The 27,547-nt window shown below is 42.3% G+C and overlaps 1 protein-coding gene and 1 long non-coding RNA gene across 3 annotated transcripts in view; one reads left to right on the plus strand and one right to left on the minus strand.

The window, feature by feature from the left end:
* Positions 1-5,453, minus strand: SYPL1 (synaptophysin like 1). Of its 2 annotated transcripts, none has more exons than XM_085217170.1 (5): positions 5,274-5,453; positions 4,469-4,587; positions 3,195-3,264; positions 2,013-2,201; positions 1-1,207 (listed from the first exon to the last, which is right to left on the minus strand). In XM_085217170.1, exons 1-5 carry the CDS (start codon positions 5,340-5,342, stop codon positions 1,079-1,081), a joined length of 576 nt encoding a protein of 191 aa, XP_085073296.1. In that variant the 5' UTR covers positions 5,343-5,453; the 3' UTR covers positions 1-1,078. The 2 variants fall into 2 exon arrangements, with proteins under 2 accessions (XP_085073296.1, XP_003201952.1); XM_003201904.5 differs by having other exon boundaries at positions 3,060-3,264; positions 5,274-5,451.
* LOC109370826 (uncharacterized) overlaps positions 4,951-27,547 on the plus strand; it is a 26,796-nt gene continuing 4,199 nt past the window's right edge. The window contains exons 1-2 of the long non-coding RNA XR_004159342.2: positions 4,951-5,613; positions 27,175-27,357. This is a non-coding gene — a long non-coding RNA (uncharacterized LOC109370826). The remainder of the gene's footprint in view (positions 5,614-27,174; positions 27,358-27,547) is intronic.

Below are 27,547 nucleotides of genomic sequence, written 5' to 3' on the forward strand. Positions count from 1 at the left end.
TTTTTGCAGCAGCCACACTAACTTTATTATACTTAGAAGCTTACTATCAGAAATACAGCTCTTGTACATTCAACAGTTTAAGTTTGCATCGTATACAGTGGCATACCTTTGCTTATTTTTATGACCTAGTTTGAAGATATCAAAGATTAACAAGCATGTGTAATAAACTCTATCTAGGCAATTCAGATTCAGGTATCTTCACACAGATGTCCACAGGAACCATCAAGTATTGCTCTCAGTAAATACATGTGAGCTGAGCAGTGTCAATGAAGACTTCCTTATATTGAGACAGCTCTAGTCCAACCCTTCCATATGCAAAGACTGTACATATCCTTCAGAGAAAGGAATAGTGACTGATATTAGCCATTAGAATATATTAGCTTTGGAGTCCACAGTATCTCAGCAATTTCTGAGACTTTAAGTCACCTACTGCACACACACAGCTTTGATAAGTGAACTTACACTGAAATATTACAGTTCTCATCTGAAGATTGTCCTAAGATACTAAACAGTAGCAATATATTAAACACAAATTAATGTCCTCCAAAAGAGACCTGTTGACAGATTTGATGCTGTAATCTGAAGGGAGTACCTGCAAATCTAGGTGTGACGTCTGCAATCCTGACAGAGCTCCAGGCTTTGTGCAGATGGCTTTTGCATGGTATCCATCTTACCAAGAAGATCAACTGATTGGGATTTCACATGCCCTAGTTGTATTTGCATTTCATTTTCTTCCAGTAAAGGCTTGTTAGAACTAGATAGGCTGCAGTTATAACTTAAACACAGGTGCTCCTTCCCCATCCCTCCTATGAGGTTAACATAAGAGCCCCCCCAAGGTGCCAGCATTTAGGTGACCTCAACATTTTCTCTTAATAGTATTGCAAAGTTGTACAGCCTTTTTGTTAAGGCATAATATATATCAAGGTAACAATTCAGTTGAAATACTGAAGACTACGTCAAGGTAATACTTCATATGAAACAGAAGTCTGTACCATCAGTTATTACTGAAATAAATCCTATTGGCTCCATGTTCTTGGCAGTCTGATGTAAAAGTAGAAGCAGAAGTACAATCTTGTTCTTATATTCTTTGAGCTGAATATGTCCCTGGAACTTGAGAACCTCTGATTAATTGGCTGTGCAAGTTGGTGTCCTTGTACACAAACCAGATATTTCCTCCCCACAAAACCATATTAAGTAAACCAAATACCTGTAGGTCAAGAAAAAAAAAGTGAGGTTAGGTTAAACAAAAAAACAAAATAACACCCCAGCAAAGCAGAATATGACTTCTAAACAAGTCAGAAACAGCTCTCCAAACCAAAGAGATGACAGAAGACATCTGAATATGCTCTAGAATATTATGAATATTTTAAGCAGACTTCTCTGGAAATCAGGTAGTTGACATTGTCTTTTGTACAGAAATAAAAGTTCCCTTATGTCCTTTTGCACATACAGAGCACACAACTGATCACTGTACAGAGACAGTGAAAAATAACACTGGAGTTCTGGAAAGCAAGGAATCTTCATTAGGAAGATCTTACAGTGAGACAGATCTACCTCACTGCAAGGAGTGCACGTGAGCACTCTATGCCAACCATCTTATAAGGAACCTCTGATGTGTAAAAATTCACATAGCTGATTTTAAAAAGTGAAGTTCAGTACCAGAAGACAGAGCAGGAAGCACAGTTTTTCCTCCTCACAGCAGTCAGTGAGCCATTTGGGTGGCTGAGAAACATTTTAAGATGCTACAGGCTAGAGACAGAAATAGCAAGGAGACTTAAACGTGTCTAGGAACTATCATATCTAACGACTCTAAAGATAAATCCTTCAAGTTGTTTCTATTCCTTTATAGGAAGAGTTTCCTTTTTTCAAAAGGTATAAGCATTGTATCATAGTATAACCAATATCCACTCAAAGCAATTTTAAATCAACACACGTAACAAGAATATGCTTCTCAGCTACCATCTGCATTTTATAACATTCACTGAACACTGCATGGCATAAGACATACATACCACAGACACATTCAGAGATCTCATGCTGGTCACAGAGCCAAAATGACAAGTTGTTTCTGGAGCTTTGCAAGAGTCAATTAGTGGAATAATGCCAGCCCCTGTTGATATTTTGATATCAGCAAGTGCCTTTGCCCAAGCAGAAGTACTGACCAGCCACAGAAAGGTTGTAACAATAGTTATAGCCAAGTCCTACGAAAGAGAAGTACTCATGAAAAAGTTTAGAAGGAATTGTAAGTACACAAGAGAATAAGGCAGAGACTGTGTCAACTACATTAGAATATCAGTACTAATGAACACAAGCACATCAGACATTAACAATATTGTAATTACAAGTCTACATGGGTTATAAAGTTGTGTATCAGCTATTAAATCATGTATGCCTTTTGTATCTATCAAGCAATAAGCAATTTCATCCTTGGGAAGAAATCAATTTCTAAGCCAGATGGCTGGCACTTACTAAAAATTAAAGTCTCACAAAATTGGGGTAGCAGGGTGATTTCAGTCTGGACCGCTGATATCTCAAGGTTTCGCTGGAAAGTTCACTAGGACTGAGAGATATTCCAGATCATACCCAAAAACACTCTAAGAATCAGGGTTTTGGTATTTAAGGTGATTATAAGCCACCTTATAGGAGGGTAGCAGTTTCCCTCCATCTATTACATCTGCACAGCAGATGCTCTACAGAGAACTAGTTCCCAGTGACTAACAGAAAGGACCTCCCCTCCATGGAAGTAACTGTATACTCAAATACATAATAAAGATAAGTTGTGGGGAAGACACTGTTCACTTTAGGAAGACTTCAATTCTAGTCTTCACTTCAGTAGATGTATAGGACAAGATGCCATGGATATTAAAGGACTTTGGGTTCCCTCCTTCTTTTGCTCAAGTGCCGTAGCCACAAATCCAAAACACATGGTTCACATTCCACGTGGCATTTGGAACTACTGAGTATTCATATATTAATTCAGATTTGGCTTGTGTTAACAGTATTTCTCATCCTTTTTAGGAGTACAAAAAGGACAAGACATGGAAATACTTATTACTTACAGTTAATGGAAACTTGCTATTGTGCTGATACACGTGTTTATATCCAATATATACTACCAGGGCAGCAATGCAGTAGAGGAAAGCCAATGCTGCAAGCGTAACAAAGAACTGCGCAGAAGAGGAGAAGTTACCCACAAGATAGATGTCAGTCCAAGTACCACCACAGCGATTAGAATCTGGTGCACTGAACTGAACAGTATTCAACCTGTAAAAGATAAGATATTACGTAGTTATAGTCTACTATGCAGAGGAAACTTCATACAGTCATGCTTCACAACATCACTGCTTCCTTCAGCATGCTAGTTGTTTAAGATTGTTATTCAAACATTTTTTCTTACATTATCAGTTATACAACACAAAGGTACATGGAGATCTCTGAAGATTGTTCCTTATCCTACATTGAGATATGCAACAGTAGCTTGAAGAAAAATGTTGATCTTACATTTCGACTAACTGAAGAAAGTAACACCAGTTTGAAAGCAGGCATTATATTTTGGAGGCTACCACTTAAAGATGGAGAGAAGATGTGGGGAAAGACTTCAAAAGAAACAACTGCAAGCACTGGATCTTTAATCAAAGGAAGCTTAATGAAGTTTGCAACCAGTAGCAACAACTCAATGAATGCCAGCACAGAAGCATTTCAGATTCCTACCTTCTCTTTCAAGTGCTGCTGCAACACTGAGGTTTGTGACTAAGCTCTGTACTTCTGTAGGGTCTTTACTTGCTAGCATTGGAATCCATTTCTATCATTACACATATGCTTACTGAACATGCAAGTAAGACATGCACCTCTTTTGATTGTGCCAAAGTTAAAAGAAAGAACAAGCCTTCTTCCTCATGCTCCAAGAAAGCAGCTTGCATTTACATTACAATTGCAGCAGAGTATTTAGTCACCTACTGAACAACCTCAGAGAGACTGTAGTAGAATGAACTGCAAAGTTAATCTTCTCCATTCTTTGCATGAAGATATAATGACAACAGCACATCAAAAACAGTCTTACCTGGGTCCCCCGATCAACTATGCTGAAAGAAAGAGGCTGCTAAGACTGTAGATAACCTTATAGTATCATTAAGGATGGAAGACCTCTGATTACTTGTGCTGTTCTGCTGATTAAATCACCTTACGTGCTTTCCCACATGGGTAGAATATAGCTTATGGTAAAGTAATACAAAATAGTAACAGCCAATTGTCACCTCTACCTCCTCGCCTTCACAGGACACCAATGATCACAGTGCTTTCAACCATTATAACTTAATACTCTGTTCTTTCCCTTCAACTACCACAGATTAAGTCAAGAGGTTCGCAGTATTAGTTTGTATATGTGAGCTGTTCACAAGGAGAAAGATAAACGAAAGTGAAGAAAAAATAATCAGTGTATATGAGTAACAACTGAACAGATTTATCTCACCTGAATGGATAGGCAAACACAGCTGTAACTGTTTTGTTCACCACACCCTTGCAGGAAACTAGAAGGGTAGTTTCACCATGAAAGCTTCCACATGTTGAAAAAACAAAGATGGAAAAAATCTAGAAATTGAAACAAAGACGTTAGCACACACCACTAGAGCTCAAAGGAACCCATCCCAGCCTTTTAGGCAGAAACAGTTAATAAAAACCAAGAACTAACAAATAAGTTATTAATGAAAAAGCATTAAAGCAGAAGCAAGAAGGAATCAATGCACTGTGTTTCTGTAGAAATAATTGGGAAAAAAAAAAGCAAACAAGTCAGTTTCAAAGATTCTGTTTACAATCCACTCAGCTCTACTGAGGAAGTACCATTTTGATTTGAATGCTGTCAGGGAAAGCCAGCACAGCATCTCCTGTAATTAATAAGCACTTCTAGGAGTCTCAGACATCCACAACTGTATGCTGACATAGCAAGAAGCTGTATCTTTAAGTAGCTCCTGCTTTTCCTCTGTTAAATAGGGAAACTCCACAGCTCCTACAAGCAAGATGTAAGATACTATCACCCAGCAGCCCAAGCTGCTGTAACAGCAGTGATTAGTACATCATGTTGTTTATCTGCAGAAGTGCTTTCTTCCCTCCTAAATAGGACCTGAAGAGCAGCTCTTTGCAGAGCAGCCACTTCTAGCTGCACAACACGGACAGGCAGCCGACCAACACGTTCCTGCTGAGGACTGCACAGCCACAGCAGTCAAGCTCTGAGTAGGAGGACAAACTGCCAACCCCAGGGCCTTCCCTGCCTCACTCACCCACTCGAGGACCTTGATGAAGCCCAGGGGCTCCAGCAGCAAGCCACAATCCACCTGCAAGCCAAACATCCTGGAAGACCACAGAGCAGCCTGCAGATCCCAGAGAAACCCCTAGTACCCCCCAGGTCCCCAGGCAGCCCCTTTAGAGCCATTGCCAGGCTCCACCCCACCCACTCACATCACACTGTAGGCAGCTCCGCCCCCATTACCTCATACGGGGATGGCCTTGCCCCCTAGTACCTTGCGCTGCTGATGGCCCTGCTCACTGTTCCATCACACTGGGACCCTATGCAAGGGGAAAGTCCAGCTGTGTAAGATGGCTGCTGCTGCCATGGAGGACGTGAGTTGGGATCTTGCTTGGGGAAGGAGGGAAGGAACATCTTTGGCTGTTTTGTGAAATACCCAGGAGTGCAGAACTCAGCACTTGGTCTTGTGGAAGCTCATACAATTGACACTGCAGCAGGGTGTGACATTATCACACAGTTTGCTCCTTTGTGCAAGAAGGAGCTTACTGTGTGGAGAGTGAGAGGTGCTGAGCTCTGCCAGCTGCTATGGGCTCCTGGAGGCAGCCCAATGGAAAGCTGTGAAAAGGTTGGTTCATTCTTTCCTTTCACTGCTGTGTTATACATGTAGTTGCACAGCCTGGCAGCCTCCTCCCTGGCTGGTGACTTCTGCTTTGTTCTTGTGTGTGCTTGCGAGTGTAACACGAACTGCACGGATGAAATACTGTCAATCCCCACCTGTCTCGTTTTGATGTGCCTGACTGTGAGGATTATATAAAATATTAAAATGGGTAGAGTGGGCTCATTTATTACATGAAAATGATGTTGGTGCCTCACAGTACAATGAATTAGTGTCACTGACCGAAATCTGTAAATTACTTTTAAATCTGATGCCACACAGCATTAGTATTAAACTAGTTATTAAAGTGTCATCTTGCTGTTAAGATCAACTTACAAATTAATAATTGATTAGTTACAAATGGTAATTAGTTGGCTTGTATATTGGAACTCTCCAAGAATGTGCATCTGTGGTTACAAAACACAAATGGTGCAGAGGGCACTGAAGGGTGAGAGCACCTGCATAGTTAAGGCGAGTTGTACAGCTTTCTTTGGAGGTGTGAGGCTGGTGTGCAGGCACTCAGGGAGCTAGGACAGAGCGCCTGACCTCTCAGCACTCTAGCAGAGTGTATAGGCATCATTAAACATATGCTAGAATTGATTTTTGAAACTTGGTATCATCTTATCTCTGTCTGCGTATGCCTCTGAAGCACAAAAATGATCAGTCACTCCTTGGAGTAAGCTACTAAAACACTCTGTGTGGTTAGAAATGACAGCAGGGTATCACATGAGTGGGAACCTCAGGACAGCAGGGACCTAAATCACGAGTCCACAAAACTGCATTTCAAAATGAAAGTAACAAGGCCAGTGATGGTCACAGAATCATAGAATAGTTTGGGTTGGAAGGGACCTGTAAGATTATCTAGTTCTAACCCCCTGCTATAGGCAGGGACACCTCCCAGTTGACCAGGTTGCTCATAGCCCCATCCAGCCTGGCTTTGAATGCTTCCTGTAGCAGGGCAACACCTATGTGTGTGCTGGTATTGTGCTGGAAATGTGGAGCCTTGAGAAAGCTCCAGCTCCTGAAGATGTGTTGTTCAGCACAGCTGTCAGACCTATAGCAGCTCAGGGCAGAACTGTCTTCCTGGGCAACCGTCCTGCAGCTTCGGGGCTATTCTAGATATGCTCAGTACAGGCTACCTGACCAAGATAAGATATAAGATGACAAAACTTGTTATTTTGTTGGTTATGACAAATTTGTCTTCATTGACTAATGTTGCAAAGGAATTTGTTATTTTGGTGCTGAAAGTAATTCTGTTAAACTTAATAGAGTTGAATGATGGGTACAGATAAGGGAACAAGACCACGGCAGAGCTCTCTCACAGGGATATTGCAGTGGCACAGCTGAAGTGTTCTTTACTTTAGGCTGTGAAGATTTTGTGCGATTGAACACTGGTAGAGAAGTCTCTGTGGAGCTGATTTTTTTTTTTTTCATTTTTTTTTTTTTCCCCTGTGTCAATAGGAGTATTTCTAATGTGGCTGGTGAAATTGCCTCTTGTAAGAATCTGTCACAGTTCAGTGCTATTTTCCCTGAGTTAAATGAGTAGCGACCAAACCAGGAAAATGTACTCTGTGGGAGACAATCTATGAGCCCTACTGACTGTGTAGTACATGAATCTCACCACAACATACAAGAAAAAACAACCAATGGTGAGTGTTTTAGCCACACTAGTTAGCCTAGCTGCCTTCTTTTAAGGAGTTAAATAAGATTATATAAAAAGGGACAGGTCAAGAGAAAAGATGAAAGATCTATTTGGTTATTCACCACATCCTGTATGCGCAGGAAAAACCGTTCTGTATGTAACTGGCATTTGTTTCAGTCTAAATAACCCAAACAATCCCCCTACATTCAATATATCTCAATATTTTTCTTTGCTTCTCTATCTTCCTTCTTCCCCATCTTCTACTTAAACCTCAGAAGCAGAACATCTCTGTAAAAGTGCACATAGGCATTTGTCTGATTCTTCTCCTTTTCCACTCATCAGTTGGTTAAAAGTATCTCCTTATTTAAAGCATTCTTCAAAAATGCTCTCAGTCCCTAATTGATTTTTTTTTTTCCGAAGTCTCTCCAGGTATCAGATACCTGATATGGAAGTACTCTCAACTTCATGCTATATTCTAGCTGTGGGCTCATTAATTCAAAACTGTAAAAGGCTTTTAATTTCTTACTTCATATAACTTATCTCTTCACTGGGGTTAAAAGCATTTTGGAACATTTTTGCTAATAGGTTGCATTCCAAAGTGGTATCAAACATATTAAATGTAGATGATGCTTCCACAGTGCCAGTTTCATAAGCTAAACCCGATTCTAAATCGAATCTCTGCAAGGAAGAATTTAAGCAGGTAAACCATTAAAGAAAGTGTTTAAGAGCAATGAAAAAGTGCACTACAGAAAAAGAGAGTTATTTTGCTTAGGAAATTGGTTTGGCTTAGAGACAAATTGAAAGAAGTATAGAAATTATACAGCAAGTGGGAGAAGCTGTTAATAATGAATATAAATTAGAAAGTAGCCTCTTGCAGAAAAGTGATAAGGGAGCAAATGGACCAAGGGACCAGTGTATGATCTGCAGACTTGCAGACAACAGCTACGCATTTTTTAAATGTAGGAGGAGATTATATCAAAGTGAATAGATAGAAATGGTGGAAATCAACTCAAAGGAAATAAAAATGAAGGAACAATCAATATTATGTTCTGTATTTGGGAAAAAGCAGAGAAGTATGAATGTGCTAGTAGTATAATAAATCCTTGCCACTCCAGCAGTGCTCAGGAGAGTGTTTTGTCACATCTGCTAAAGCTTTTCCGTCAGCTGTCCGTACCCAGCAAGCCCAGTTTAGATGAGGCTGATAAAAGAGCTCTTGTAATGCTACTACTGATTGCCAGTCATCTTTGAAACACTGCTCAGGATCCAGATGTCTGATGTCATGGCAAGGCCAATCCTCTCCATTTATCACTATTCCTAAGGAAAAAATATAACCCTCTTAATAGAGAATTAAATAAACATAGCTTATCTCGAGATATATGGTCATTTGGGAGTTAGTTTTTGCTGACTGGCCTATGCCTTAGCCTGTGCTTATCAAAATGATCAAAATGATCAAAATACTGAGCTGATGCAGTTAATAGTTGTCAACGTGACATATATTTGACCTGGGACTTGATGAATGCAGAAGAATATAAAACTGATGTGAAATATGATGTAATTAGAAGCTACCTAACTGATGTGAAACACTGATTTTAATTAGAAACTAACTGATTATCTTAAACTGAGAATTCATAAATTAGTGAGGAAGTAAAAATAATTTCTTGAGATACTGAGTCTCATTCTTTGGAAAAGAGAAGACAGAGCTGTGGGGCGTATATAGCTGCTGTCAGGGTGTCTGGTGTGGGAGAAACCTGTGGGTCTGCCTGCTGCCCAGAGACACATCTCTAATGGGGACAGCAAGATGCAATGGGAACAGCAAGGTGCCAGTGCTGCTCTGCAAGGAGCATCCTCTGAGCACCGCAGCCTCACTGACTGACTCTCATGGGAGATGAATTCACACTGCCTGATTGGTTAAGGGTCGTGGAGAGCTCCTTTTCTAAGACTGAAAGAAGTTGCATGGTTTAGCTCATCAAAGTGAAGAGTAACTGAAGATATTACTGCTGGCTTGAAGTACACCAGAGAACAGATTCAGGGAAGGAAGAGGTTGATACTAAAAGACAATTTTACCACAGGAATGACTGCATGTAATCAAAGAATGTAATTTATGTTGAGTATAAAGTGTAAGTATGGGGTTCTGGAGGTGTCTCCCAGCAGCAGGCTCACTGTAGATGCTGTTTTCAGAGGGAGTTCAGAATATTTGTGATACTGTGACTTGTGATAGCAGTGGAAAAGAACTTGATAATTCTTGATGTTCTTTTCCCATGCTAATCTCCTACGCAGTCCAAACAGGGATTAATTCAGGGGAAGTCCTAGGGTCTGTGTTTATAGAAAAAGCAAGAGAAGATAATTAATTTAGAACTGATCTGGCTGGGAGACACCATTACATGGGGCTGTCCTGCCCACCAGTCTGTTCAGCAGCTTTTCTACTGAAACACTAGAAACCCTCTCTGCTTGAATCAGTGTCTACCGCCTACCACCAATAGGGCCCACTAAACCATGTCCCTAAGTACCACATCTCCATGTTTCCTGAACACCTCCAGGGATGGTGACTCCACCACCTCCCTGGGCAGCCTCTTCTAATGCATTACCACCACAGATGGTTCTTGGAGCAACGGTTTCCTCCCGGGCAGTTTGATTTCCTCACAGAAATCTGCAAGTGAACCTTGTGCCTTAATTTTCATAGCTCAACATGTGTAGGTGTTAACGAGTCAGCTGTGAGGCAGCCCGTGCACTGTGCTGAGCTGTGAATTGTTCTGTGAGTACACCTCAAAAGGTCATCGCTGAAGATGGAACTCTGGAACATACCAGACAATAATTATGGTGTGTGCTATTGTATTTAAAATTCTAGCTTACAGTGGAGAATCTTCAGGCAGAATGAAGCCGCGCTGAGCGGCTGCAGTTGTGCAGACAGTATCCTGTCATACCATCTAGTGGCCTGCTGGGATACAGCATGCTGTGGAAGTTAGCCAGCTTCAGGAGAAGGCAGTTATTATTCATACATAAATTATTCTTAATTTATGATTGTCATTTGTGCACCCCAACAAAAATGCATTTACAATGAATTTCTTGGATGAAGGGAAGATATTAATAATGTTATGGATGATTTAAAATGGAAAGCTGGGAGAAAGGAGGTAGAACCTATTCTCTGCTTCAGCCAAACCAGTGTGGTCAGCCAGACAAACGTTGTGTAAGTATCAGAAGCTTCTCTGCATTAGAATCATTAAAGCCTAACATTACTACATGTGACCTGTATATTATGGCAAAGCACATCTCTGTAGTGCTATTTATAATTTACTTTTTGATGAAATAAGGTAACCCTTCCTCTTTCTCCTACTCTAATTTTCTGATAACCGTCTCTGAGAACTAACCTAGTATGCTAGTTAAAAATGGTTTTCCACCCCTGGCTGCACTGCCATCCACAGAAGTTTGCACTGTCACACATTTGATTGGGATGAAAAAGAAACCCATTTATTATTTCATTTTGTAATTTATTTTCTTTTATTTTACTTATTTATTTGTACCAAATAGATGCACAAAACCCTGTGCTGTTACAAAGCAAGATGTAGTTTGCAATAGGATGGAGCAGCTAGAGGCAGGAAATGCCTTTTTTCAGCTACTTCATCTTGGAAATTTCTCCTTAGCCAAAGTGATTTCTGACCCCCCCCAGAAACAACCTGACCCCCACAGAAGATATCAGATGTTCACTGCAAAAGAGAAGATGATGATTCCCTCTCAGGACACTGTATTGAGAACACAAAGAGCAGGAAAATTGGGCAGGGTAGGAGAGAATTCCTCAGGAGCTTCCAAATGCACTGTGTTTTTCCAAGCAGGACTGGAGTTCAGCTCAGATCTACACAGCAGTTTCAAGTTTCCAAGGACTTGTAGCACACTGAGACTGAGAAGCAAATGTAGCATCCACTCTGCATCCTGAAGGAACGCTGCTGTGCTGCTGCACAGCTAATGCTGCTACCCCAATATTTTGCCTATCCAACCAAATCTCAATAGAGGTTTTTGTATAATTAATTATACAAGCAAGCAGAATGCACTGATTTGCTTTATTTTTTTAAGGTTCCAGATTTTCCAACTGTTGACAAAGGATGTGTTAATGTCATCATTATGAAGTTCTGTTGTTTACTGTTTTCTTCAGCTAGCAGTAATTTTATTGACTTTGGCAGAGACATTGGTGTTTTGCATGATTTCAATGGATTTTGTGGCACAGATGCACAATATAACCCAAGATGTTCCATAATAAACAGGACTGTTACTACCAGATGGAAATAGTCCTGAAGCATTACTGGACTTGAGAAAACGAAAATGGTTTAGGACAAACATTTTAAGTCTAAGCTTAATTGTCTTCAATAAATATTTACTTATAAAATAATATTTTTGAAAGAAAAACAAAGCCAAAGAAAGGATATAAACAGTATTTATTTCAGATTTTACTACTTTATTATCTGTGCACAAATTTAGTGTATGCTGCTCTTTAAAAGACATGCTGACACACAAGTTAGTGAGATAACTCCATGAAATAATACAAATTGGGGATGAGGTATTTCTGATCAGAAAGCAAAGACTCAGAAGATATTCTGGCAGTGAACTTAAATATACATGAACTAAAGGACCGTAGATAATGGCTGGCCTTATTTGTAGAGCTGCTCAAATTATTAATTGTGAATTTCGGATTAATTCTAAATGTATCCTGGTAACAATAGCTTATGCAATCAGTGGATAATGAGCCCTGCCACATGACAGGTTTATAACTCAAATCTGGGTCGTGGACATGAAGCCACAAAACAAAAAATTAATCTATTCAACAGTACAAATATTTCTCATTCTAAATTGTGAGAAAGGAAGTCTTACGTGCTTGGGTGGACCAGCTGTACACAAATACAGATGGTTCAGCAGGTATTATTTGCTTGCCAAGTGGGACACAATAGATACTCGCAAAGAGTGTGTTAAAGATTTGGAAGCAATGAAATGCACTGGGTAGACTGAGTGTTTTAGATCACAGATTGTAAAAATACATACAGATGAAATAAAATGCAAACAGCTGTGAGAAATTGAGGAAAAACTGAAACAGCATAATAAAATTAAGCGTTGCTATGCAGTTAATTCTGTTATCATTTGACCGGATTATATTTTCTAGAAATGAAAACACAAAACAAGTCTCAAGCAGCCCATGTAAATATAAAAGCCCTTCTCAATGCCATTAAATGCAAATACTTCTCAGTAAAAATAGTTGATAAATCCTTAGTGCAAATGTTCACAGCCTGCAAAATGAAAGAGTGAGCCGTGTTGTTCACGCAAGCCAAGAGTTTGGCTGAGTCCAGCTTCACACAGAACAACAAACTGCACTCTTGGCGCTGCAGGTTGGTAGCTGCATGTTTAACATCGTCCCTCCTGCTTCAGCACTTGACATTTAGCAGAAACAAACCGAGAAGGCACTCGGTGACCCCTGCCCTTCTCCTGCTGCCTTCAGAGCCAGGGAATGTGCTCAGGCACTGCCAGTACCTGCCTGTCTGCAGCAGAAGTGCCGTTTTGGCAGAACACTGAGCAAATGGGGGTGCCAGTTGAGAAGGATGATGCAATGTTGCCCAGTTATACTAGGAAAACAATACTGCAGAGAAATCATAAGAAAAGGGTTTCCTATAGGCTACCTAGACCTACTTGGGCTGTAAAAAAATCCCAGCCCTCACAGTAAAATCTTAAAAGTCAGGTTTCCTTCGGGAATTTCCTTTGGGAATCTTTCCAGTGTAATCTTTAAAAAGCCTTCTCAGAGCTGTATCTGCATCATGGTGACGGGCAAAAATGCAATGTAAAACATGGAAGAAAACAGTTTCCAGAGATGCTTTAACTCCAGTAAACTAAGTGTGGCCGGAGGCTTTCCAAACCGAGGTGGCTATGTGACCTGGAGGGGTGGGCCGGGTCATCCTCACTCCTGAACTGGGCCTAGGAATTATGTGGGAGTGAGTATGTGTGCCCAAGCCAAATTGGAGTGCTTCACCATTTTGCTAGGATCACTGACAGTGCTCCAGGGCAGGTGGCTCTCCTTACCACTCTTCAATCTTTCTGTCCAGAAACAGGATTTTTGTGGGAGGGCTGGGGCACAGTCATGGCACAAATCAAGAAGTTGCTTGGGGTTTAATTCTTTCCCCCTGCTCCAGGGACTCGCCTTGCTCTCCCACCTTCTCGAGGCATTTAGCTGCTTGTGTCGGTCCTTGTAGGACTGATTTTTCCCTTCTGACATCAAGTCTCTTTGCCTTCATTTTTTTCTGGAGGTCCTCTCATGCTAATCAAACCCGGGTGGATTTTCTTAAGAGGTAGAAGGCAGCAGGAGGCTGGCAAGTAGCCAGGCAGTGATAATGCTGCTGTGTCTGCTCTCAGCCCGTGGCACTGTAAGCATCCCGCTGGATGAGCTCTTTCATTAGCCATTCATCATATTCACAAACAAGCCCTTTGCTCTGAGAGTATTTTGAAGAAGAATAGAAAGCCTGGAAGGGAAGTCTAGGCTGCCTAATTGCATGGTGGCTCTGGGATCTCTTACATATATCCCGATGCCACTGCCACTGCAGTATGCCTTCCAGCAAATATCTGCATGTCAGTAGGGCACAGACAGTGCTACTTTACCTGTGTACGGTACTTTGAAACCCCTGACTGTGACATGCTGTAGTTTTGATGTCACCTCACTGTCACGATCTGCTGTGCAAGTGTGTGTGTGTACCTAAAATTTAAAACAACCAAATCCCAGAGTCAGTTCTAGGAATTGATACAGCTGGTGTTTCAGCATTGGAAAATGCTTTGTTTTGCCTAGCTTCCTGGGGATTTTTCCAGTAGCTGGTTTAATCAGTCCTGCTGGTAGCCTGTCAGCCCCAGGCAATGTTTTGGCACTGCATGTTACTCCAACATAAAGCTGCAACAACCTTGGAGGGCCGTGGGGCTGCATCCTGTGAGGCTAACCCAGCTTGGCTGCTGCTGCAGAGGCATAAATCCACTGTTACTTCCTCTCTTCATCCCTTCTGCACTGAGCACACAATAAATTCTTGGCCATACATAGTGCCTAACGATTTTACCTTTTCCGTGCTTTCCTGTTAGCATCCAAGACAGCTTTTTTTTTGGAGCTCCTTCAAGCGTGTATATATAGGCTTGGCACATAACATATTCAGATGTAGTTTACATTAAGTTGTAAATTTCAAGCACCTCATTAAAATTCATGTTGTTAAGGGAAGGCAGAATTTAGGACCTAAGCATTTTGACAGAACTTTCCATGGAGCTTCACTTGTGCTTTCATTAAGCTAGTATAAATCAAGAATAACTTTCTGGAAGTCATGCACTAAAAAATGGGTGCTGTTGAGCATCTCCCATCTTCTTCAGCTGAAGAATTTGGCTTCAGTGCAAAAGCATGAATGTAGAATCAACCCAATATGAGCAGACGTATGCAGAGGTGTGCATTCCTGTGGAAATACCGTGCTCTTCTCTGTATGTGATTCTCACATATATGATCAAATGCTATGATCTCTCTTAATTACATGGATTCATCCTTTTTTGCTGGCTTTTCTCTGCATTATACATCGTGATGTATGCGTTCACTGTACAGTTGTATGTGTTTTGAATAGAGCTCCTCACCAGATCCTTTGAATCAGAGAACATCCTAAGCTGGAAGGAACTCAAAAGTATCACTGAGTCCAACTCCTGACACCACACACAGACACCCCTGACACAGCTCCATGCCGTTCCCTTGGGCCCTATCGCTGTCACAGAGAGCAGAGCTCAGCGCTGCCCTCCACTCCCTGTGAGGAGCTGCAGCCGCCATCAGGCCTCCCCTCAGCTCCTCTGCTCTGGGCTGAGCAAACACAGGGACCTCAGCCACTCCTCACACACCTTGCCCTCCAGACACTTTCCCATCTTTGGTGCCCTCCTTTGGATGCTCTCTAAGAGTTTTATGTCCTTCTTATATGGTGGTGATCAAAACCACACACAGCATCTCCTGTGTCACAACACACTCAAGGCTGGGAGAAACCCTTCCATGGCACATGGAGGCTTCCTACTGCTTCGGTGCACTGTGGGAGAACAGACCCCAGGACTGACCAAACATGGACAGTGCTTCGATGTCTCTGATTAATTTTTGTTCATGTCTTACATGGAAAGTATAAATCTAAAGTTCTCCACATGGTAACACTCCTCTTCACCTGCTCACAGTAGATAAATTCCTCATCAGCTTTCCTTTAAATCTCTTTTTTGGCACATGCTAATCGCTGAGTGAGAAAGGTTTGATGGCTTGGAAGAAGACTCAAGGGCCGTGGAAGATGCTACAGCTGAACTGTGATAGCATGTCAGTGAACCATTAGCTGCTCATTGCTTGTTTCTGTCTGGCTACTTTGCTTCCACTTAGACCTCTCCATTAAAAAATGAATGTGCTCATCTGACGGCAAGTGTAGCATCATCACACAAGGCTCACTTCAACACAGAGGCCAAGGACTGGCAGCAAGGTTCTGATGGCAGTGCTGGCTCGGCCCCAGGCCTGCTGGCTGAGAGTGCAGCCATGAGCCGCCTGTGCCCACAGCCAGCCTGCGGCGCTGCCTGCCCAGCTCACACACGGCTGTGTCCTTTCACATTCACAAGACCCTGACAAGCCTCTGTCCAAAGAGCTCTGCGCAGTTGGCAGCCAGCCTGCTTGTGATTTTCCAGTGACACGTGTTCAGCAACGGCTGCCGTTAGTTTTGGCAGATGCAAGGAAAACATTTTGTAACCCTGGAAAATTCCCAGTACTCACACTCCATCTGACTGCTAAGAGCATCCTTCTCCAATGGCATCTTCAGGCTGAGAAGCATCAAATAGAGTGAGCAACTGTCTCGAGCCTTAGAAGGAATAAGGGCAGGGAGAGAAGAAGGAAAAAACAATTTTCTGCAAGAATTTCATGGCATTATTTCTCTTTTAAAGTACTAAAACCTCAATTGTTAGTCCTCAAAACCATCCAGCTTTCAAGCCATGCAGTTGACTTAAAAATCAGATACAGCTGAGCTTCCTTTCCATTTGTCTTCTGATCCTTTACCTTTAGGAGGTGGCATTCGCCAGCTTTTCTTTGCAGTCTCTCAATGGCTAGAAACTTTCTTTTCATTGTAGTGGAAGCTGAGATCCTCGTATAATCATATGACTCCAGAAGTTGGGGACTAAGGATCACATTGCATGCCATGGGACTAGCAATCAGCCTGTTGGCTGCACTGCAGCATTTCCCTGGAGAGCTTGTCCTGCTGTGATTAATGTCCCAAAGATAATGTACAAGGGGGCAAATGAGCTGGAGGTGTGATCTAAAGGTCACATTCAGCCCTGTGTGATGAACCAGCACAGGCCAATGGATCACATACCTCTCAAGTAGGACCTCTACGCATAGGCTGGGCTGACATTCGCATTGACCTCAAGACTGGATTGAATTTCATTCAGGGTACATTCAGAAGACCCAACATCTCTGCTAGTGACTGCTGAAATGAGTGGAAGTAAAATCTCAGAACTGGAAAAGGGTTTGTGCCTTTTTTCTCCTTTTTTTTCCTTTTTTTTTGTTTTGTTTAGTTAGGTGGCATTCTCTCCAACTCTCTATTCCATGGATCAGAAATCATACCAAATTCAGAAAGTAACTTTTGGATGAAGGTAACTGTACAATACATACACAGAGAAAAAGAGATGAGATGAAAGGTTTTGATGAATATGTTACATATATGTTACATACATGTATAGAAATAAAAAAAATCATTTTAGCATATTTTCAAATAAAATGTTGTAGGTTTTTTTTTTATTATTTTCAAAGCAGATTTTATCTGAAATTTTCCTAATTTGATAATGAGAATAGATTAAAAGGTCATCAGGCACAAAACGTGATATTTTGGATCCAACAGAATATTTCAGTTGTGTGTAAATAAAAAGTGCTTATTTCAGCTGCCCTATTAAGAAAATCAGTCTTTTGTATGGTAATTGTCTTCAGCACTCTAACAATGCAGAGTGCTGGCCAGGAGCTTGAGGCAGATGGAGGCAGCAGAGCCCCCAGAGCTGCAGAGCCATTCATGACTTTGTCACCAGGAGAGCTGTGGTGGGCTGGGGAGGTTACATTGCATTCAGGCACTGCTTCCTGCTCCAGCCGGTGCAAGGGCACATGGCTTGGGGCCAGAGCTTGTGCAAAGGCTTGTGAGGGAGCAGGTGGTGACTGTGAGTTTTGCAATCAACTGGCAGTACATTTTCTGTATTTCTGTCTGAGGTTGGGACACTCAAATGCCCTTGCCAATAACCCTCTCGTAGACATCAATAACAAAACACACACAAAGAGATCATATCTCTCTTGGGATATGTTCTTTTATCTTACTGAAATTGTTATTGTTATTATTAAGGAAAAAAAAGCAAGGAGAGGAATGTCAGTAGGTTTTGTTGTTTTTCTCCGCTATTTGCACCACCACTAGAGGGCTTCATCATGTTCTAGGTTCTGGAGCAATCTGGTTGAAGAATAAGCTGAGGGTTGGATTTCTTGTTCCCATTTCCATTGACTGCTCCAGGAGGAAGGGGCATATGCTGCAACAAGGGCCCTCAGCTAATCCAGGGCACCAGAAGACTGCCATGACAGCATGTTTCTGGGAAAGGCATTTGGAGCAACCAGAAAGAAGGCATTTGGGACACAGTTTTGCTTCTGTAATGTTTCCCCCCTTGTCCTTCCCATGACAGAAGATGGGGTGAAGTGTCTCAGTGCAAGGTGGGATGATACACTCAGCTGTGGTTTTGCACAAAAATAAAATGCAGAGCGGTGGAACAAGTTCAGACAGGAAATCACTTATTTCCTTGTGCTGCTGCTATGACAGCAATGTTGATGTTGGATCTTCCCTAGGTGAAAAATAAAAAGCAAGTTCAACCAAAATAGGGCCCGATTCCTGTAAGGATGAGCCATTGCCTCCTCTGCAAGGTAGTTTTCTGCAGCCCTTGGGCACAGAGCATCAGCCATGCAAACTGTCAGAGGTGGATGGTAGTACATTTGTCATCCTTTATCTACAAGATGCACAGCTCTGAGTGGGGAAAAATTGTGATTTAATCGTTTGGTTGAACACAGTAAGGAACAAGGAGGGATTTTCCAATAATACTTGAGGTGGTTTCATTCCCATTGCCCTTGAGACAGAGATTTATTGTCTTGTCACTTGATGGCAGCTGCTTGCACTCTTAACTTCTGCAGCACCTTGGGAGAGAGGGTAACAGTTTTTGATGACCAAAAAATCTTCTCATGTCATTTCATGAGGGAACACTTAGGATTTCGTGGCACCGGAGTGCGCTCTGCTGTAGCTTTCACTGCAGTCTCTGTGCTTCCTCTGAGAAGATGCTGTGTGCTCTTTGCTCAGCCCATTGGCAAACCTCATCTTGATTCTTCTTCCCTTGCAATTTTCTCTCGCTGTGTTGCCTAAGAAAGACCAGTAAAAAAGAACTAGTGTTTCATCAGCCTTTTTTCCAGCACCACAGGCAAATTTGAACTTTCCAACAAAGTCGAAGTAGGGAGTATTTGCGAGGTTGTGTGGCAGCAGTTGACGGCAGAGGAAAATCAATACTCCCCATCAAAACAGCTCAATAGCCTCATGCGCACCCACAGAGGTTTTCTTTCCAGATGCTATGCTTTGTCCCGGTAACATTTCCAGTTGTCATCATGAGCCTGAGTTCTGCGTTTTGCCTGCAAACAATTCAGCTTGGTTGGTGTATTTGCAGTCTCAGGTCAATCCACCTTCTTAAAAATGTGTGGAAGAGCAGACCTACACCAAAAAGCTGGGGATTTTGTGAAATAGCATACAGGGGACTGCATCAGTGTGCATCTACTGACTCAAAGGAGTCTATGTCTGTTGTACAGAGATCTGTATGAGACCCGAGCTGGGCACGGCCACCCTGGAGGTTTTAAGGCCCAGGAGAACAGTGGGCTGGGCACCCTGTCCTGATCTCCCATGGACCTTCCTGGAGCAGAAGCTCAGAAGCAGCCTTCCAGCCCCAGCCTTTCAGTGGTAGTATTCTCTCTTGTGCTGAGTTCCCTAGTGTGAATCTGTACCAACTCAAAATATGAGTAATTTAAAATCAATGTAGTTTAAGTGAAACACTTTTATTTTTTATTTCTTCTTCTAGAACAATCAGAAACTCATTTTTAACCATGAGGGATACACTTTTTTTTTTTTTTTTAAATTAAATGAAGACTGAGATTTTCACTTTGTCTCAGGTTTATGGCAAATGCAGCTCCTGCAGTAGAGCTGGGCTGGCATGGGACCATGCTCAGGCATCTCAGTGCTCAGCCCAGCTGTGATAAACCTGCCTGCATCCCCTGTGGACAAGGCAGGTCATAGCCAGTGTCTGTGTGGGTTGGGAGATGCGTGTCTCCTGCAGGAGAAGCACATGTCCACCCAGCTCAAACTAACTGCTGACAAATGCCAGCATGTTGACCACACCACACACCTGGGTTCCATCCAGCAATCTTGCTGAGAGTGTGCTCAGCCCACTGTCTGTGTTACCAACAAAGATGTTAAACAGTGTTGGTTCAGTACTGACCCCCAAAGAGCACCACTTGTCACTGGTTTCCACTGGGACATCAAGCCATTGACTACAACTCTTTGGGTGTTACCATCAGGCCAATTCCTTATCCATCCAGTGGTCTTCATCTTCCTATACCACCTGAATGAGTTAAAGGATGACTTTTACAGAGTTACAAAATATTTCACATTTGTAGACCTAATAAGAGTAGGCTTGCAAAACCACCAGTAACAACAACAACCAACCAGACAAAACCCAAGGGATTCCAACTGAAAGGCAAAGCCAAGTATGAGACAGAGTACCTGTCACAGCTGAGCACTGTAAAGCTGAGGGAACTAATCAGGTCAGCCCCAGAGCTGCTGGGTTGGGTCTAGTGTTTTTATAGCAGATTGATTGTCCTGGGAGCTTTGTGGCTCCTGCAGGGTGAGTTCAAGTTCGTGATAGAAGGTATCAGCAATGAGCTTTTGTGTCATGCCTTCGGTGTGCCATGAGGCAGAAGTCCAAAGGCAGCGTCATTTCACACAGCTGGGCAGTGCATTTAGCACCTCTCCATTGCAGACTCTGGAAGGTGTTATTCCAGGGTGAGGCCTTTTTTTTTTTTTTTTCCTCCTTTTAAAAAACAGTTTTTTGGTCCAAAATTGGAATGAATGTAATTGGCTTTGTGTGTTTTCTCAAATCTTTCTCTGGTGTTGAAAGTGGAGGGTGAAAAGAAAGGAAAGACAGTTTACTCATCTTTAATGATTTCCTTTGGTTTCCTCTGCCCGTCAGTCATCCCCATCATATTTCCTGGAAAAGAATACTTTTTAGCAGAGGGCAGGATTTTGACTGAACCTGGCACTAGTTTTAGCCCAGCTCATATCCTTTGGGGGGATAAAAATCAGTAGGAAAACTGTACTAAGCCTTCTAACTTTTTAGCGGAACAAGACGTCTTCAGGGTAAAGCATTTTTTTTTTCTTTCATTTGTCTTTTGTGGAAGGGGAGAGAGCCAGAAATGCTTCACCTGAAGCTGCATTATTCAAAGGAAACAAAACAAAACCATCGAACAGCAGCAGATCGGTGTAACAGGGACAAACAAGAGCAAGCCAACATCTCACCCATCCTCCCCATGCCACGTAGGCTTAGACAAACCATCCGGTGGCTGTGTCCCACCTTCCAGCTGCGGAGGAAATATTAAGGCAGAAGGACTGCCTGATATCTTTTATTTTTGCTTCAATGTACTGGAAAGTACCACTGCTGCTCACTTTTGGCAGCTTTCTGCACACCTCAGGATGCAGTCTCCTTTCTGGTCCCCACTCTCCTCCTAAGGCTGCTTACAAACCTTTTTTCTGCTCCCCAAAAGCAAAAATAACAAAACTTTTGGCTTCTGTCAGTTTAAACATTTTTGTTTTAAATCATGAAAAAATACCTCATTTTTATTTCAGATCCCTTTACCACTTTTACTTGTTCAGTTTTCTTTTAACTGTAGCTGTGAATAAAGTTTCTATCTGAAAAGTTGTGCTGACGAACTCAGCTCAATTCTGCAGTCTCAGAACTTATCTAACAGTGCACCAAATGGGCAGATTCATTGAAACCAAGCCTTTCTGCCAGCAGTTCTGTAACAAACTGGCATTTTTTAAGGAAAAATATGCTTCACAGGAGAAATTCCAGCTCTTTTTGCCCAAATCATTGTATAAAGGCTTTCGTAACAGTCAAAAGGTCAGTTTGTTTTTTTTTGGAGAAAGTTCGTATTTTCTTCTAATCTTCTCTAATGGGAAAGGAAGTAAAAACAGGTAAGCACATTTTTGGTAGCAAAAAATGCACATTGAGACCCTTCATACATTTGAAGTGCTGTTGAAAAAGTATTTAAGTAGCTTAAGGTGTTGGTACCTGGGCTGGGGCACCTGGAGCTTTGCCCAGGGCTCTGCGCTTGGGCAGCCACAGGAGTGTGCAGTGCTTTCAAGTGCTTTCTTAACACCTGGGCTCATGTAAAATGCACAGAACGTGATCTGCCTTGGAATGCTTCACACCAAAACCCATGCATCACCTAATGATGTGTGGGGGAATTACATTCTTTGCTTGAAGCAAGAAGCTTCTTGCTTGCAAATGGGGCACAGGAATTGGCTTCCAGATGGATAGACTGACAGATGGAGCGATCAGTTCAGTCTCACAGAGACTGGACTTCCCCTAGCTCCATGCTTATTCTTCTCTGTCATGGAGGAGCAACCTTGAGGGTATTTCCAAAGCAGCTGGTGGTGCTCTGTTTGCTGAGGCTCATAAGGGAGCCCCGTTTTTCAGGCACTCTTCAGACCCTCGCTGGCAGTGCAGGGTATGTGTGCACTCCTCCCCACTCAGCATGTTCCCAGCAGAAAGTTCCAAGTCACAAACAACTGAAAATAGCAAAATGATCTCATAGATCAGTTGCTAAAAATATGGAAAAGACTCTAGTTACAAACACTGTGGTCTGCTGGTTTATTATTCAAGTGACAGAAGAAAGCATCACAGAATCCTGGATTCTGGCACTTCTGGAATAATTTTTCCTTTCTGGTGTTGCCTCTGTCCTTTCCTAAGCAGCACTGAGCTCACTCTGAGCCTGCTACAGAGGCCCTTATGCAGAAGGCAGTGCAGGGAGTGAGGTGGGCACATCTCACATGGGCCACAACTTTCACCCAGAGGTATCCTTGTTGCAATCCTGCTCCAGCAGCACAGAGAAACCTCACACACAGATCTGAGATGGCCGGTGTCTCCCCAGAGGACGTAATTCCTATAAAACACCTATGGGGGCAATAGTGTTGGCCAGCAGCCTGATGCTGCTTAAGGGCCTCATGAACTTTTGCATGGCTGGGGGTGGGAGAGGAGTCACTGTGGAGCTAGCTCCTTGCTTATATTGGTCCCCAGCTTGGAAGCTGAAATGTCAGTGGCAAAAGCATGCTGTGCAGGACTCCTCTGGCTTTTCTAGGTGCAAGCAGAGGGAGCTCGGCTACAAACACAAATGCACCTTGCCAAGGCAGCTTGGCATGGTGGGACATGTTATGCTAGATGATTTCCTTTCCCTGCTCACACCTAATGAGCAGGAGGTTTCCACACCTGGGATGGATCTAATTCACCACCTTGAATTTCACCCTGGTGTCAGCCATACACTCACTCTGGCAGTGCCAATGTCACAGTGGTACTGTGGCACTCTGGCTCCAGATCTGCCCACTGCTGCCTATACGCTGCTGGAGCTCAGGGCCTGGCAGGACAGCATGGCAGGGCCTGCACAGTTGGAAACTGCTCAAAGCAAGAGCTTGTCAGGGATTTCACAGCCTCCAGGGAGATGCACAATGGGGCTGTAGTGGGTGTTCGAGCCCTTCTGCAGAAGAATAAAATTCCTGGTGATTGAGCAGCCCATGTCCAGGACCCCCTTTAGTCTATCTGGGGCCCTGGTCTTCTGGCTTGGCAAAGTTGATCCAAGGCAGGCATTTGCCTAGGGTGAGAAGCTGCCAGGTCAGTGCTATGCTGGGCAGGACAGCCCCATGGTTGTGGTCTCCTCTTCCCATGTGACATTATCGAGTGAACTAAGACTGCCAAATATTTTCAGCACGTTCTTTATCTAAAGGTATTTCCTTTCATAATTAGGAATTGCAGCAGAAACAAGGATTTGGCCAGCAGCACTTCCTGCTCAAAGCTAAATGGAGAAGGAGATCCTAAAAGGAGAATATCATCTGTATCCTTCCAGTTCAGAGCACTTTAATGGCCAGTAGTGACAAAGGGAATTAATAGAGCGTGGGTCTGAAAGCTATTGTCTTTTTAATATTGGGAGTGCATATCTGTAGAATAACAAAAACCATCATGATATAATGTTAATTTCTCCAGCGCATTAAGAAAGTACTGTGTTTGGTTTTAAAAAACTTGTGCAGTATGGAGTTACCAGAGAGTTAACTATAATGGGTTAAAAAAAGGTTCTTTCACTGATATCTCATCACTGATTCACATATCGATCACTGGAGATCATCAACAAGCATGGCCACTTTATCAGAAATGCCAGAAGGTTGGCATCTTTTTGCTACAGTTCGGTTTATCAGTGAACTAGACAATGACCTAAAACTTCTGCTGGCAAAAGCTGTGGAAGAAATGGGAACAGGGAGGTAGTGGAGAGGGAGAAAGATGGGTTACTGTTACGCAAAGCTGCCTTGCCTGGCCACAGTCCCATGGCACCCACTGGCAGGTAGCTAAATTCCAACTTATGCAACACCAGAGGCAGACATACGGACTGTCTTGGCAAGCAAGAATTCAGAGACAGATTTAAGTGTAATCATAGATGATCACTTCAGCATAAGCTGCCAGTCAGGTGGCAGCCAAAAAGGATGATTACACAACTCTTCGTGTACAAAATGAAGCTACCAGGAAGAAATGGGGCAAGGATGGATCCCTTTTCATGTTTGTGAAAGATCACAGCACATGAAAGATCACTGTTAGAATGTCTTTAGTCTTTATAGAAATTTCCTTCTATTATAGAATATTTATGAATCTATATGCACCCATCTCTTCAAATAATGAGAGATTTGCATATCTGTGTGTGATATATACATATATACAGTTATACATCAGTGATCTCCATACAGTCTGTATGCATAAAAGAAAGATTCTCTTGTCCCAAAGGACTCTGCTGAAATAGGTGACTGCTGCCGTATAAATAAAACCACAGAATTTTACCAGAATGTTGCCATTTACTACTGAGAAGTTTATTCTAATATAGCAAAGATAGCAGAAGAACAAGGATCGGTTTCACAAATTCCCTGAACTTTCTGAAGCTTGATTTTCCAAATATTCAAGGGCTATCAAGGCATAGAAAGGCCAAGTGGTTTGAAGTTGGACAAACTCAACTTTGAAACTGTAATGGTGGGAAGGAAGTTACTGGGATGACGTCACGCAATATTTCAAGAGGAAGTCAGTTCTCTGAAAGAATCAACAGGTGTGTGGTAAGGGAGATCCTATAGTATAACTTATACTTTAATTCCAAAAGGCATACCACAAGATTTCTTACCAGACATCTTTAAAGGATCATAGAATCACCAAGGTTGGAAAAGACCTCTAAGATTATCCAGCTGTCCACCTACCAATATTTCCCCACTAAATCACATCCCTCAGTACAATATCTAAGGTTTCTTGAACACGGTGACTCCTCCACCTCCCTGGACAGCCTGTGCCAGTGCCTCACCAATCTTTCTGAGAAATTTTTCCTAATATTCAGTTTGAACTCCCCTGGTGCAACTTGAGCCCATTCCCTCTTGTCCTATTAATAGTTAGACAGGAGAAGGGGTCAAACCCCTTCCCCCCCCCCCCCCACCAAATCCTCCCTTCAGGTAGTTGTAGAGAGCAATAAGGTGTCTCCTGAGCACACTCCAGACTAAATAATCCTAGTTCCCTCAGCCCCTCAGACCTGTGATCCAGACCCCTCACCAGCTTTTTTGCCCTTCTTTGAACACGTTACAGGGCTTTCATGTACTGAGGGGCCCAAAACTAAGAAGCTAAGAAGTTTTGTAAAATGAGGGGAGGTCTGTGGATCCAAAGATAGGAAATAGAATAGAAAAAGTACTCAGCTTTCACAGACAGAAGCGGAGTTTCTTAATGATCTGTGCTGTAACTCATGGTGCTCTACATGTTATGAAACAGTCTGGAGAAGGATGAGTAAGTAGGAGATGCTGGAGTTGCTGAGTTATTTGAGGTAATAAAGATGTGTACCAATTGGGAAAAATTGCAAAAGGATCTTATGAAATGTTGTGACTGCAAATTAAATTTGGAAATGAAATCCACTGTAGATAAACATAAACTGATGGGCATAAGACATAATCCTACTTTACATATGAAATGATACATTGTGAGTCATCTACTACCAGTTAAACACAAAATCCTGGAGTTAAAAATATGGTGTTATTAAAATGTCAGTACAGAGCTAACGAGCACTAAAAACAAGCAAACAAACAAACAAACAAAAACCTGAGCAATTCAAGTGCTACAAAAAAGCAGAGACCGTAACACTGAACTTAAAGCCACTTGGATTTCTGTCAGAAATGGTTTAGAGAGAGACAAGAAAAATACAGAGCAGTGAAGAGCTTCGTACAAAGAATAACTATGTGAGTTGGGACACTTCAGCCTGGAGTGGGACTACAGCACAGATCTATATATGCCTGGATGGTGCGGATGGGTGAAACGTCCTTTCCTTTTCCAAAGGGAAGAATTAGATGGCACAAGAAAGTAGCAGTTGGCAGATTCAGAACAAACAAAAGTACCAGCTCTTAACACAGTGTTCAGTTGTGTAATTATCATGGATTGTTTCAGGTGCTGAAACACATGGATTTAAGGAGAGAAATTCAAATTCAGAAAAGAATAGATCATTGATAAGTTACTAAACACAGTGTTTCCTGCGGCTTGGAAAAAAAATGACCTGCAAACAAGGGGCAGTGGAGAAATGGAAGATGGCACTTCATGTTTCACTGGTGGTATCAGTATGAGCACCATCCTGGCTTTTTTGGTTTGCTGTCTGTGGCTCACACCACTTCAGCTGCTTGAGGCCTGGAGCTCACCATGGAGGTAGCCACATGAGCTACAGCAATCTCTAATAAGCACAGCTTCAGATGGCAAGGCAGAATACCTAGTGTCAGTCTTTCTTATTTAGATGAAAGATTTATCAAAGATAGTGTTTTAGGAAAATGGCACATGACTGCTTGGTGGAAGTGCATTTCATTCTCTTTCCTAATTCCAGGTGTTTAAGGAGCTAGAGGGAAGTGAATTAGAGGCTGCCTTAGCCTACACACATCTCAATAGCCTTGCCTTTCCTGAAGTATAACAATCACCTGAATGATCGTCGTTGTGCATAATTGATTGACTGGGGAGGGAATTATTATTTGCAATCATATCACAACCTGCAAAGTCACTTCCATGCTCTTCTCATGCTGGTTTACCATATACTCAGTGACTGTATGTGTCAAAGTGCCTTTGGGCTGGATCCCCTCGTAGCATGGGAGAAACTAACAAAACTCTTTCCACATCTTCCCCAGTTCCATACAGGCTGTACTGATCAGAGATGGAACATGAACATTCTTTCTTCCACAGGTAGAAGCAAATGACCACCAAAAATGCAATTATTTTTTGCTCCAGGGATCAGGATGGCAGCAGGACACGCATTTCATATAGTGCTGTACTTCCACAGTGGATACAAGACTCAGCACTGCAACCGCTGAACACTTGAGGACTTTGCCTTGCTATTCTGCATGCAGTGCAGCCTCACTGTCTGATGGGTTCTGCTATGGGTACAAAGCCTCTGGAGTCTGGCTGAGATGGGTGAGTTAAGAAGCAGCTGCAGAAATCAAGCTAAGTGAGCATTCAGCTACATTTTAGCAGTCCCTATAAAGATTATAACTGTATGTTTTGGCATACGGCAACATTGCATGTATAGTTTTCAAGAGAACAAATACTCTCAGCTTTGTAAACCCAGGTCTTCATTAGCATGTTCATGACCCTAAGTCAGGAC

This window comes from Meleagris gallopavo, chromosome 1 (assembly GCF_905368555.1).
Source record: "Meleagris gallopavo chromosome 1, MGAL_WU_HG_1.1, whole genome shotgun sequence".
NCBI lineage: Eukaryota > Metazoa > Chordata > Aves > Galliformes > Phasianidae > Meleagris > Meleagris gallopavo.

What these genes read in the sequence shown, in the direction of transcription:
- SYPL1 (XM_003201904.5), bottom strand. Translation starts at nt 5,342, where the DNA reads ATGTTTGGCTTGCAGGTGGATTGTGGCTTGCTGCTGGAGCCCCTGGGC. An exon ending in GTGTTTGCCTATCCATTCAG is followed by an intron (nt 3,265 to 4,468) that starts GTGAGATAAATC and finishes TATCTTTTACAG; the next exon opens with GTTGAATACTGTTCAGTTCA. An exon ending in ATAGCAAGTTTCCATTAACT is followed by an intron (nt 2,202 to 3,059) that starts GTAAGTAATAAG and finishes TCTCTTTCGTAG; the next exon opens with GACTTGGCTATAACTATTGT.